General features: G+C 57.9%; 1 protein-coding gene across 1 annotated transcript in view; it reads left to right on the top strand.

Moving 5' to 3' along the window:
* The first annotated feature begins 3,387 nt into the window (after positions 1 to 3,387).
* Positions 3,388 to 14,085, top strand: part of WLS (Wnt ligand secretion mediator) — a 32,244-nt gene continuing 21,546 nt past the window's right edge. Inside the window, exon 1 of the mRNA XM_035564463.1 lies at positions 3,388 to 3,593. Within this exon, the coding sequence (XP_035420356.1) occupies positions 3,488 to 3,593 (106 nt within the window). The 5' untranslated portion in view covers positions 3,388 to 3,487. The remainder of the gene's footprint in view (positions 3,594 to 14,085) is intronic.

Here is a 14,085-nt window from a genome sequence, read left to right as displayed (position 1 = left end):
TGAGCTGCAGGGCACGAGCCCATGAGCAGTGCTTGGGGCCAGGGGGGTGAGGAGCTGGTGAAGGGAGTGCTTGGCTGCTGGCCCCATCCTCATCCCCATCCCTGAGCCCATCCCATTCCTGCTCCCATCCCCATCTCCATGCAATTCCCATCTCCATGCAATTCCCGTCCCATCCCATATCCCATCCCATCCCCATCCCCATCCCATATCCCCATCCATCCCCTATCCCCATCCCATCCCCTATCCCCATCCCATCCCATATCCCCATACTATCCATCCCATCCCATCCCATCCCATCCCATCCCATCCCATCCCATCCCATCCCATATCCCCATCCCATATCCCCAGCCCAGCCCAGCCCAGTCCAGCCCAGCCCAGCCCATCCCATATCCCCATCCCATATCCCCATCCCATATCCCCATCCATCCCATATCCCATCCCATATCCCCATCCCATATCCCCATCCCATCCCCTATCCACATCCCCTATCCCCATCCCCGATCCCCATCCCCATCCCATCCCATCCCATCCCCATCCCCATCCCCATCCCCTATCCCCATCCCCATCCCATTCCCCATCCCCATCCCCATCCCCATCCCATATCCCCATCCCCATCCCATCCCATATCCCCATCCCCATCCCATCCCCATCCCCTCCCCATCCCATCCCCATCCCATCCCATCCCCATCCCATCCCATATCCCCATCCCATCCCCTATCCCCATCCCATCCCATATCCCCATCCTATCCATCCCATCCCATCCCATCCCATCCCATCCCATCCCATCCCATCCCCATCCCCTATCCCCATCCCATCCCATCCCATATCCCCATCCCATATCCCCATCCCCATCCCCATCCCCTCCCCATCCCATCCCATCCCCATCCCCATCCCATCCCATCCCCATCCCATCCCATCCCCATCCCCTATCCCCATCCCCATCCCATCCCATATCCCCATCCCATATCCCCATCCCCATCCCCATCCCCATCCCCTCCCCATCCCATCCCATCCCCATCCCCATCCCATCCCATCCCCATCCCATCCCATCCCCATCCCCATCCCATCCCCATCCCCATCCCATCCCATCCCCATCCCCATCCCATCCCCATCCCATCCCATCCCCATCCCCATCCCATCCCCATCCCATCCCCATCCCCATCCCATCCCCTCCCCATCCCCATCCCCATCCCCATCCCCATCCCCATCCCATCCCCATACCCACCCCACCCCATCCCCATCCCCATCCCCATCCCATCCCCATCCCATCCCATCCCCATACCCACCCCACCCCATCCCCATCCCCATCCCCATCCCCATCCCCACCCCACCCCATCCCCATCCCCATCCCATCCCCATCCCATCCCCATCCCCATCCCCATCCCATCCCCATCCCCATCCCCATCCCATCCCCATCCCCATCCCATCCCCATCCCATCCCCATCCCCATCCCCATCCCATCCCCATCCCCATCCCCATCCCATCCCCATCCCATCCCCATCCCCATCCCCATCCCATCCCCACCCCACCCCATCCCCATCCCCATCCCCATCCCATCCCCATCCCATCCCATCCCCATCCCCATCCCCATCCCCATCCCCATCCCCATCCCCATCCCCATCCCATCCCCATCCCCATCCCCATCCCCATCCCCATCCCCATCCCATCCATCCCATCCCCATCCCATCCCATCCCATCCCCATCCCCATCCCCATCCCCATCCCATCCCCATCCCATCCCCATCCCCATCCCATCCCATCCCCATCCCCATCCCCATCCCATCCCCATCCCATCCCATCCCCATCCCCATCCCATATCCCCATCCCCATCCCATCCCCATCCCCATCCCATCCCCATCCCCATCCCATATCCCATCCCCATCCCATCCCATATCCCCATCCCATCCCCTATCCCCATCCCATCCCATATCCCCATCCTATCCATCCCATCCCATCCCATCCCATCCCATCCCCATCCCCTATCCCATCCCATCCCATCCCATATCCCCATCCCATATCCCCATCCCCATCCCCATCCCCTCCCATCCCATCCCATCCCCATCCCCATCCCATCCCCATCCCATCCCATCCCCATCCCCATCCCCTATCCCCATCCCCATCCCATCCCATATCCCCATCCCATATCCCCATCCCCATCCCCATCCCCATCCCCTCCCCATCCCATCCCATCCCCATCCCCATCCCATCCCATCCCCATCCCATCCCATCCCCATCCCCATCCCATCCCCATCCCCATCCCATCCCATCCCCATCCCCATCCCATCCCCATCCCATCCCATCCCATCCCCATCCCCATCCCATCCCCATCCCCATCCCCTCCCCATCCCATCCCATCCCCATCCCCATCCCATCCCCATCCCCATCCCATCCCCATCCCATCCCCATCCCATCCCATCCCCATCCCCATCCCATCCCCATCCCATCCCCATCCCACCCCATCCCATCCCCATCCCCATCCCATCCCATCCCATCCCCATCCCATCCCCATCCCATCCCCATCCCATCCCATCCCCATCCCATCCCCATCCCATCCCATCCCCATCCCATCCCCATTCCATCCCCATCCCATCCCCATCCCATCCCATCCCATCCCCATCCCATCCCCATCCCATCCCATCCCCATCCCATCCCCATCCCCATCCCCATCCCATCCCCATCCCCACCCCACCCCATCCCCATCCCCATCCCATCCCATCCCCATCCCATCCCATCCCCATCCCCATCCCATCCCCATCCCCATCCCCATCCCATCCCCATCCCCACCCCACCCCATCCCCATCCCCATCCCATCCCATCCCCATCCCATATCCCCATCCCCATCCCCATCCCATCCCCATCCCATCCCCACCCCATCCCCATCCCCATCCCATCCCATCCCCATCCCATCCCATCCCCATCCCCATCCCATCCCATCCCCATCCCATCCCCATCCCATCCCCATCCCCATCCCATCCCATCCCCATCCCATCCCCACCCCATCCCCATCCCACCCCATCCCCATCCCATCCCATCCCATCCCATCCCATCCCATCCCCATCCCATCCCCATCCCATCCCCATCCCCATCCCCATCCCATCCCCACCCCATCCCCATCCCACCCCATCCCCATCTCCATCCCATCCCATCCCCATCCCCATCCCATCCCCATCCCCATCTCCATCCCATCCCATCCCCATCCCCATCCCCATCCCATCCCCATCCCATCCCCACCCCACCCCATCCCATCTCCCCACCCCACCCCATCCCACCGGGGCGGGGCTCCGTCCCTCCCTCCCCCTGACGCCCGCTCTCCCTAAAGCCGCCCCCCGCGGCGGCCCCGCCCCTCCCACCCCATCCCGGCGCGGGCGCGGAGCCGGGGCCGGGGCCGGGGCCGGAGCCGCGCGGCGGGTGCCGGGTGCCTGCGGGCGGTGGGTGCGGGCGGGCGGGCGGGCAGTGCCCGGCGCCCCGCGGCCCCGCGGCGGGCGAAGATGGCCGGGGCGATCATCGAGAACATGAGCACGAGGAAGCTGTGCATCGTCGGCGGCGTGCTGCTGGTCTTCCAGGTCATCGCCTTCCTCGTGGGGGGGCTCATCGGTGAGTCCGGGGCCCGCCTGCCCGCTGCCGGGAGCCGCGGAGCCCGGCCCCTTTGTGCGCGCTGCGCCCCGCAGCCTGCCCGGCCCGGAGGGGCAGAGAAAAGTTTTTTGGCCTGCTCCGGGCACGGGCTGGGAGCGGGAGGCAGGGAGGCGCTCAGCATGGCGGCCGGGCCGCGGGGAGCCCTGCGCCGGGAACTTGGCTGCGTTTCGGAATTGCCTTCGGATTCCCCCCCCCCCCCCCGCCCTCCGTCGCCCCCTCCCCAGCTCCCGGCCGCGGGAGGAGGAGGAAGCCCCACACATGCTTGCATGGAGGAGGAAGCCCCCCCCCCCCCCCCCCCCCCAGCTTGCAGCAGCGCTCCCGAGACGGAGAAATAAGATGAATAATTGAAATAAAATAATAAAGGCAGGGGAAGCGGGCGATGCCGCTCGGTGCGGCCGGGAGCGCTCCCATTGTCTCGGCTGCAGCGGAGCCGCCCCCCCCCCCCCCCCCCCGCTTTTGTCCGGCATCGCCCCGGGGCCGGGTCGGGGGCGCCGCTCGGGGCAGGGGGGGCTGGGGCCGGGCCGCGGTGAGCTCCGGGACCCCGCGGGCTGCAGCTGGGGGCGGCCCGGAGAGCGGGGCCGTGCTGCCGGGCTCTGCTCCGGGGGTCGTGCGGTCCCTGCCGGGCTCCACGGCCCTCCCCCCCCCCCCCCCCCCCCGGCCCTGCAGCTGGCCCCGGCCCTACCCCGGGGGGGTGCTGAGCCCGAGGGTCCCGGCCCCGGGGGTCCCGGCTGGGTGCTGTGCCCGCTGTGCTAACCCCCGCGTCCCCCCAGCCAGGTGGCTGAAGGAGCTGCGTGACTGCCTCGCGCCCGAAATCACCAAAACTTGAGTTTCCCTCGTTCTCCTGCTTCTGCTCCCCGCCTCGATCCCCAAGGCGTCTGTGGCGAGCTTTGGGCTAAAACCCAGCTTTTTCTGGTCTTGTGGGCCTGAACCCACGCTGAATACCATCAGGACTGGCTTTTTTCGTTCCCTTCCTTTCTAAAAGATCTGGTTCAGGTGCAGGTTACCGAACTCTGTGCTGATTCACTAGATAAAATTTCTTGGCCTGTGCAGAGAAGCCGTGCTCAGTGCTCATAAGGGTATCCTTCATCTTAGAGCGCTACTAGAAAAACCACTTAAACTTTATAAAATGTTAAATCCTTGTACAAAAGGGACATATTGACTAGGAAGCCCTGTTTCTGTTTTTGTTTGGGGACAGGCGTGATAAGCCTGGTGTTTGGGGGGGTCTAAACAGACCGCTCGTTCGTCTCTCAGACCCTACAAACCCGAGCAGAACTGCCTCCTGGTAGCTCATTCTGCTGCCGGCCACGTTTCCTGCACTACGGCCACTGCAGCTGCTGGCCCTCCGGGGCTGGGGCCGTGTCCCTGGCAGGCACTGGGCTCCGAGAGCCACGGGGCTGGGCTCGGGGCCACACAAACCCAGGGCGGCTCCACGTGGGTTGGGTAAGGGCATCTTCCCTCCCCCGGCAGCGAGCCCCAGGGGGCTGTTAGGGGCAGGCTTCCTTCAATTGCTGCAAAACCCCACTGCTAGGCTTTCAAAGTGCTCTTCCCCTCCTCGCCTAGGGGCTCGTGTGGCTCCTGCCAGGGACCGGGCACGGTGACTGTTGTCCCTGAACAACTGGAAGCCTTTGTGCAAGCCGCCGGGCTCCCCGGCCTCTGGTGCACGGCACGCAAGCAGACATTGCTGCCTGAAGTGCTTCTCGGGGAGCAACCGCAGCCCTTGCCTCGCTCCCCGGGTCCCCAGCCCTGGGTGCTGCAGGCTGGTGGCTGGCAGCGTGTCCCTTGGGCCACCGCAGGGTGCCCAGCCCTCGTGGCCAGCCCCAGCCCCGTGCCCCTTTCCAAGAGGAGCCCGGTGAGAGACGTGTCGGTGGCAGGCGTCCTCCTGCAGCGTGCCCGCGGGCACCGCCGGTGCTGCTGGCGGCGTGCTGCCCGCCCGGGCGGCGGGGAGGCAGGAGGGCTGCTCTCCCGAGGCGAGCACAAGGTGGGATGCGAGCCGAGGTGTCACTGAAATAGTCCTGGGCTGGTTTGATCCAGCGCACCGCACAGACACCGAGAATCCAGTTATTTTAGTTTATCCAGGTCTAGACAAACCAAAATATGTACACAACTGGGACGCAGCTACAAAGCTAAACCAGCCGTTCCTTTAGCAGTCGGTTAGGTCATGTTTCAAAACAATGACTAAGTGCTCTATTTTAACAGATTATTTTGCCAGTTGAAAATACACAAATGCAGCGCATTGGTACCTGATACGGCAGCAAAGCTTCATTTTCCTGAAATCATGTGTTCTGCCAGTGGTAGCTCTCAACCTAGTTTCTGAACAGTAAACTGTATTAATGTATGAGCTTTAATAAGGCTTGCAGGTTTCCACCAGCGCTCTCATTCAGACGCAGGACTTTTATCAGCACTCCCTGGGATTTTTGCTTGAAGTGCCTATTGGCAGCACGTGGGATGTACGCGTACAGGAGTCATCGCTTGGGGGTGAAGCTCCTGTGGCAGCCCAAGGGAGCTCGGCAAAGCTAAGGAGTGAGAAACCCCTTGCAGGGTCGTGTCACCGAGCTGCCACCCTGCTGCTGGAGGAGCCCTGGGCTCCAGACAGCTGGGGCTGCACCCCTGGCCCGGAGCACCCGGCTCCCTGCCCTGCACTGATGCGGCCCCTGCAAGGCTCCGTGGTGAGCCTTGTGCTTAAAGGCTCTGCTCTGGGTCCCGTGCTGTGCCTGCTGCTAGGGTGTATCAGCACGAGGTAATATGGGATCCATAGATCTGCTAGATCTGCTTTGCATTCGGCATTCCCGCAGCCCTCGCACGCCATGCATATGCATGCTCTGCCTTTGCAGAGTCTGGCTTGGGGTCAGCCACCTGCCTGCGCCCTGGCTGTCCCCGGGGTGCCCCCAGGGTGATGTGGGCGCTGCTTGTGCAGAGCAGCTCGTGGAGGGCTGGGGCTCGGTTTGAGGACAGGGCTTCTCCTGCTGAACCAGCAGCAGCATTGGTCTGGTCCTGCCGCTTTTGAAAGTTTTGAGTGGGGCAAAGACGAGCGAGAACAGCCGTGTCCTGCCCGAGTGCCAGCCAGGTGCTGGAACCCGTCAGTGGAAGGCTGAACTCGACGCCTTTTGGCTTTCTTTAAACCAAAGCTCTGGATTACAAAACATTGTCCTCTGTGTACCATGTGGGAGCTGCTGGCGGAGTCCTTGCGTCCTGGGGTTCCTTCATGTGTGCAGTTTATTTTTTTTTTTTTTTACATAAAGAATACGACTGCTCAAATCTGTCTGGAGTTCATGGACGTAGCAGGGAACTCTGTGTTGTTCTGAAGCCTGCTGTAGCCTGGCTTCATCCAAGTGCCTGTGAGCAGTGATTTGCACGTCCCATCGGGCTGTGAGCTGCTGCCTGACCCCGTGAGAGCTGGGCAGAGGCACAGACCTGCTGCATCAGGCATCGCACACGCTTGGACCTGATCTGACGGTCTGGGACAGGGACCCACCTCTTCTTCCCGGGGCTTTGGACTGCCCCTTGTGTCCAGGAGAGGCCCCAGAGGGATGGAGGGTTCGGGGTGAGCCCTGCCGCATGCACACCTTGGAGCTGGAACTCCTGGGCTCTGTAACCCCTCCTTGGGCAACTTCTCAATTACTTCTAGGACCACAGGGATGCCTTGTGGTGATTCAGATTACCTTGTTTTCCGTTCAAATGAGCCGGCTTTGGATGTAAGAGGACTTTTCTGTAGCAAAGCCAAAGAGCAGGCACACACACAGCAAAGTACCGGCAGTCCCGTACCCAACTGTGCGTTTTACGAATTAACTGCTTGGAGAGGTGGAGGTGTCTGTTTTAGCATGAGTCCTCTGGGACGAGGGGGCTGCATTTGTGATCAAGCAGGTTCACTGCCTCCTTGCCTTGGTTTGAGGTTGAAAAAAATGGAATTGTTTTGACTGGAGCAAATAAAACTCCTGCTTGTGTGTCTCGCCCAGAGAGATAATGAGTCATGAGTATAAATGGCTGAGCAGCTATCAACAATCCCGGGTCATTATCTAAATGTCTGACTTGGCTCCTGAGCAGTGAGTTTCCAGGATTTAATTTCCTTTCCCGGGATTTCATTACCTCCTTGGGCCGGGTGGCTGTGGCGGAGCAGGGCCCGGTGCCCCGGCCTCCCCGGCCGGCCCCTCCGGCTGCGTCGCGGGCACCGGTGCCAAGAGCGGCCCCTGCGCAGGCACATTCCTCCGGTGCTGCGGCCTTGGCAGCGGCTCTGGGAGCCGATGAAAAAGCAGACGTGAAAGGTCGCGTCTGTTTAGCTTGGGTCCGCTCGATTCTTCTTGTGAAGAGCTGTAACTGTGGCTGAATGGGCAAATGTACCCGAAATTGACGGTTCCCAGGCAGAGACTTCTGTGCTCGGGGCTTTGGGGAGCAGGCAGTAAGGGCTGTAAATCCTGTGAGGTCATTTTTTTTTTTTTTTTTTTTTTTTACTTCACGCTTCTTGCAGTTGCATCACCTTCGAGCTACAGCTAATTCGGGGGAGTTGCGTCAGGGAGATGCAGGCCCCGCAGCTGATGCGAAGCGGAAACAGCTATTGCACCACTCCTCTTCTTTGTGTCACCACGCTGACTGAATAGGCCCGGATAAGGATTTAGCAGGAAGTCTTTTCTACAGCACATAAAGCTTCTGGCCTTTGAAGTCAAGGCAGCTGTCTTCCACGCCTGCTCAGAGGCCCTTTGAAGGAGGAAGGTGTGGGTCTGCATCCCAATGCCAGCCCCTGCCTGCGAGGGGCCGCAGGGGCCGCGCTGGGATGTCATGGTGCCGGCTGTGTCCCGCCGGCCGTGTCCCGCTGGTGGTTGGGGCACCCTTGGACAGATGGTGCTGTGGCGCCGCTGGGTGACGTGGGGTCTCTGTGGCTGTTCTGGGGCCATTTCCACGGGGTTTGCATTTTGGCCGGGCATAGTAGGAAATGCCTTTGGTCCTGATTGAAAACTGACAAAGGATGGCTTGGAGGGAGATCAAAGTGCCTTTGTGGCAATTAGTAAATCAGTTCTACCTTACTTTTAAATAAAATGTCTTTGGATATATACCTTTGAATTTATGGAACTCACGCTACTAGCGCTTGCTTTGTTTTTGCCCCTGCTGCTACGTACATGTCTCGCAGAGGACACTCACTGCGTTCTCCTGACAAATACACTGGCACTCCTCAGCCTCGGAGGTTTTCTCGCTTTGTGCCTTGCCGGGGCTGAGGGGAACGAGCCCTGTCCTGCACCAGTGGCTCCTTCTCAGGGCTCTTGGAGGCTGCCCAGTTGCAGCAGCCCCCCGAGGGTCCCCAGCTGCGCGTTCCCTTGCGAAGGGTCCTGGTATGGCCGCTGCTGCTGTGGCTCTCTGAGAACTAACCCCCCGAAGAAGTCTCCGGCTTGCCTTGCTCTGAGAGGCTCTGCTCCTTCTTTCCACGGCCTCTTTCTGCAGGAAGATGCAGCAGTGGCGTCCAAGAACAAACCTCGGGCAGAAAGCTGCTGCTCCCCAGCACGCGGGCACACACGAACTTATCTCTGTGGTCATGCCGCATGGTGTTAACGAGCACGGTCAGTCCCAGCGACCGCAGTAAGGCCGTTCTGCTGGCTTTAGTGGTTGTCCCGGGACCTCGGAGATCCAGCAGCTCGTCTCCCACCCCGATCTGTCCAGCCCATGGGTTTTAGCCAAGGAGCTGGATGCAGGGCGTGAGCTTGGGTCAGAAATCTCACAGCCAGGCTTCCTTCGTTTGCTTGGACAGGTTTGTTTCTGTGACCCGAAACAAAGCGGAGCGAGAAGCTCGTAGTGCTGGCAAACGTACCAGAGAAGACAGCCAGCCACACTCAGCTGTAGTGCTGCGTCTGGCAACTCGCTGTGACCGTGGATGGAAGTGGTGCCCTTCTGGCACAAATCCATTCCCTCTTTACTGGGAATGAAACTGCTTCTCCAGTTGTAAGCCCTGTTTGTGCTTTGTTTGAAAGAAGAGTAGTTACAGGTTCAGCAACAGTAGAATAAAAGGTGATGAACACCGCGGGATGGGATGCCTGCTCTGCTTCTAGCCCCAAAGCTCGGAGGGTGAGGCACCAGGAGCTGGCACCTCTGGGTGTCCGTGGCTCTGCTTCTGACTTGCCATGTGGCTGCGGGCCGTGTGGTAAACCTCTGCCGCGCTCTCTGATGTGTCTGGTGAGGCCCCAGCAGGGCTGAACTCCCGCTATCTTTGTAGAAAATCACTTGCAGGGTTTTGATAAATCCTGGGGCTTGAAAGGACTTTGATCTTAAAGTCTGGAGTCAAATAGTACAAAAAAGAAAGACATTTCACAAGGGGAGTGGGCTTCTACTAGATAGGGTTTGTTCGTTTTGAAAATAAATTAGATTATTTTAAGAGGACAGCAATTCTATATGTAAAAGCTGCTGTTGATCTTCAGAAAAAGACATGTAGGCTTGTAAAACAGTAACTAGCAATTAAAAAATAGGATTTTAAACTGTGCACGAGTGATCGCTGTCACTAACATTAAACTGGTAGCAGCAAGGTTGGCAAAGAGGGAGGCAGAAAAAAAGAAGACTTTTATGCTGCAGTAAACATATGTAAGTATATATAACATGATTCAGGTTCTCACCGCTCTAGCTGGAAAACCTCAGTCCGTGGGATGATAAATTAGCTTGTTTATTCCTACCCTGCTGTTGGTTAGTGTAATGAAGCAGAAGTCCATTGTGTGTGCTCATTGGGTAGTGATGGCTCTGCACAGAAGGGGGTAATTGAGTAGAAAAGCAGAATGCTCCTGGTGCATGGGAGAAGTTAACACCACATGAGGTCAGTAGGATTCAAGCTTTAATCAATGTAGACACAATGCAATTGAGATTTTGTAAAGGGCTTGTTTATAGTGCGAGAGCAAGGGTCAGTAGTTAATTTGAAATGCTGTAGGTGTTCGAGAGGAGAAGGTACAAAATATATATCATAGAGGTGAGTACACGCGGGGGAGAGGGGTGGATGTTGTTCGTGTGAGTGGGCTGAACGCCTTGTTTGCATGAATGAGGAGGAGGAATTTGAGAATTTATTGCAGGAACTTTTAAAAGATCTGCTTAATTTACTGAAACTAATAAATTGAGTGATGGTGACTCAAAAAAATAGGCATATGTAATATTGTAAAATTCACAAAGGCTCGAGCTCGTTTATCTCATAGTAAATCTGTTTAATTTTTTTCTACTTAAAGAGCTAAACTAAGTCTAAATACAGATTTCTTCTTCTCTGAGGATTGGTCCCTGAGGTAGGCCCGCTTACAGTCAGTATCTTATTTGCTGCTTTTCATCCCAGAAGAGAGCAGGGCAGGTGGCTGCTCGCACACACGTTGGTGGAGATGGGTTGCTGCGGGGACAGGTTGGCTGGAACCCAGCGGAAGACACCCGTTGCTGTGCTGGAGAGGTTACGTGCTTACTGTCCTAACCCCTGTCCAAGTCTGAGCTGGGGTTTTGGGAATTAAACAAAAAACGAGTTCTGCAGCTGATCAGTGCTATTTGTTGACATCAGCTGTGATGTCTGTGCAGGATCCCAAGAGCAGACAAACGGGTTGTTTGTATTCCCCCATTGTGCCCGAGGCGTGCCCTGGCCGGGCGTCATTCCGCTGCTCTGAGCTGCGGCAAGGAGCCTGCGGGCTGCAGAATTGCTGGAGATTTGATGCTGCTTCAGGCTTTTTCCAGCCTTCTTTTGGGCCACGAATGGAGCTGGAGGTTGATGGAGAGTTTTCTGTTTCGCTTGCCCGTCCCGCATACCAGCACCAGGCTGCTTTGCAGGGCAGGTGAGCCTGAGAGAGACAGGGTCAAGTTTGGCTTGTGGAACAAAGGTGTGAAAGGGTGTTTATGAAAAAGTGGCATCCATTTGGAAAAGGGCTTCATTTTCTTCTGTCTCTCTTAAAGACCTAATGGTTTTAACATTTCCTCTCGGAAATCTGAAGGAGAAATGTCACGTTCCCACCCTCGACAACTCCTTAAGGGTTCCTTGCCGCCAAAAGGCCCCCTCTGCTGCTGTGTGCTCTCAGCATCCCCATCCCACCGCCCACAAACTCGGGGCCCTGCAGCTCTCCGAGCGCAGCTGGGCGCCAGCTGCCGACGCTCCCTGCTGCCACGGATCCGCCTGGCTGGGATGAGCAAGGAACATCCATGGAGTGAGAGCCGGGGCTGAGCACCGAGCTGCCACCACTGCAGCTGCTCCCCACCATCCCCAAATACCCGCGTTGTACGTGCTGTTGCCTCTCGGCTTTGGCCCTGCAGGTGGGCGCCTGACTGCTCACCGCCGGTCCCAGGGCAGTGTCAGGCTTCGGCAGAATGGCAGTGCCTTGCTGGTCTGGTCTCTTTGCTTATAGAAACACCATAAAAACTGCTTTGAGGAGTAAATGTGGCTATGTGATAGAAGGCGAAGACCGGGGGCATGCAGAGGAGAGAGCAAGGAATGTAGCAACTGGAAATCTGAAGTGGAAGGTGCGCTCATTGTGACTGGTGTCACTGGTACAACTGGAGGCTGGGCTGGAGACCTCCCGGGCTCTGTCCCACCTGGGGCAATGTAGAATGGCTCGGGTTGGAAGGGAATGCAAGTTTTCCGTGGAATTAGGGGGTATTTATTCCTTAGCATTGATCAGGATGCCTGTCATTGAAGGGATTCATCTTTAACGTGCCGGCCAAGGAAGCCTAATTCTGTAATACACAGTGTTGGCTATCATTTAAAAATGTACGCAAACAGAATCGAGGATTTTGTTGTTAACTAATTGTGCTTGTGTTGGCTGGGGAGCGGACGTTTACTTGCCTTTTTAAGCAGCCGAGCTGGGAGGGTTAAGTCTGTACTAAAACTTTTGCCAAAAAAAATCCCAAACTCGCTCTGTTTGTTTCACTTAATTGGCCGCAGTGCTCCACTCATCTCAAACTGAATTAAAACTTTCCGTTCTGAGATTTCCGACTGGATCCGGGAGGGTGGTGGTGACCAAGATCCACCCCTGGGGCTCAGGAGCACAGGGCACCTGTGCAGGACAGGCCCGGGGCCCACGGGTCCCTGTCCCTTCAGGGTCACTGCTGCTGGCCGATCCCTGGGGTGTTTGGGATGGGGTGCCCCATTCCTTCAGCCAACGCTGCAGTACTTCCCCCAGGAATACAGGGGTGGAAGCAGTGCTGGCGAGCCCGGCGGTGCCCCAGCTGTGCAATGAGTCGTTCTTGCTGTTTGCCTCAGCTCTCACTCTGTTTAGTCTATGGGAAGTGAAAGAATTTTGATTCCAGTTGAGATGGAGGAGGAAAATCCTCGGTGTCTGGCAATCAGAACGGTGAGCAGTGCTGAGAAAACAAATCGTGAAGTCCTTTGCTGAATCAGTTCAGAGGATCTTGGACTTCTCTGACCACTGCTGTCCGTAGATACAAAGCATGCTGAGATGTTTCATGCAGCTCCTCTTTGGAGACACTCTGCAACCTTGGCATCTTCTGCCTTTCAGTCAAATCGCAGCTCCTGAGTCACGTGAGGGCGAGTAGTTCTGGATCGTTCAGAGCTGAAAGCACTTCAACTTCTGATTTCCACCTGCCCCCTCCAGTCCAGCACTACGTCTCTCTGTTCCTTAACTTGTTCCTTTAACTGCGGCCCTTTCCTGCGGGCACAGCTTGAGAAACTTCATATGCTCCGAGCCCACAGATGTATGGTACTTAACAGAAAAGAGAGAAAAGCCTCGCTGGAAATTGTGAGCACTTCTTCGGTCCGTAGCTCTGCATGAAGCAGCAGTGTGGATGGCTCATCAGAAGCCCTCCCGGCACGTGGCAGGGGCTGGCCCCGGGTGCTCGGTGGTGCCCTTGGGGTGCCCGTGGCGAGTGAGGGGTCTGGGTGGGCTGCGGCAGGAGGAGGGGAAGGTGGCTGCCTCCTGCCCTGCCAGCAGCGCGGGCAGGCTGTCCCAGCTGGCTGCGGCAGCCTTTAGGACAAAGGTGTTTGTAACATGCGTGCAAACAAGCTTCAAAGCCGGTAAATGCTATTCACTGCCCAAACTAGCATGAAAAGCAGAGAGCTACAAAAGGCAGGCTGTTCCGACTCTGTTGGCTGCACTTTTCATGTACGTGCTCGCCCGGGTGTTTGGGAAGGGTTGGGTGAGGATGCTTCTGTCGGGCTGAGGAGGGCTTGGTGGGGACAGTCCTGCCTGCGCCCTGCAGGCATGTGCGTGCTGGCTCCATGGAGATCCATGCCTCTGCCCTGAAAGCCTTTGCAGCCAGTAATTGTGTCTGTGAGCTCGTCCCCCGAAGCTTTTTCTCTTGAGCATTGGGAAGGCATCCATGGGCAGCATGGCTCCTCCGAGCGGCCCTGCCAAAAGCCCCGTCCTCGCTCCTGCAGCACACCCCAGCGCTCCCTGCCGCGTTACTTCTCCTCCGAGCGAGCAGGTTGGGGACAGGGGCTGAGGCTCCTCCACTCCATTATGCAAAAGCTGCTATTTAATTATTTACAGGCAGATAGATATCACTGAACGCGTAA

This window comes from Cygnus atratus, chromosome 8, assembly GCF_013377495.2.
Source record: "Cygnus atratus isolate AKBS03 ecotype Queensland, Australia chromosome 8, CAtr_DNAZoo_HiC_assembly, whole genome shotgun sequence".
NCBI lineage: Eukaryota > Metazoa > Chordata > Aves > Anseriformes > Anatidae > Cygnus > Cygnus atratus.
This window is presented reverse-complemented; position numbering and strand designations above follow the sequence as displayed.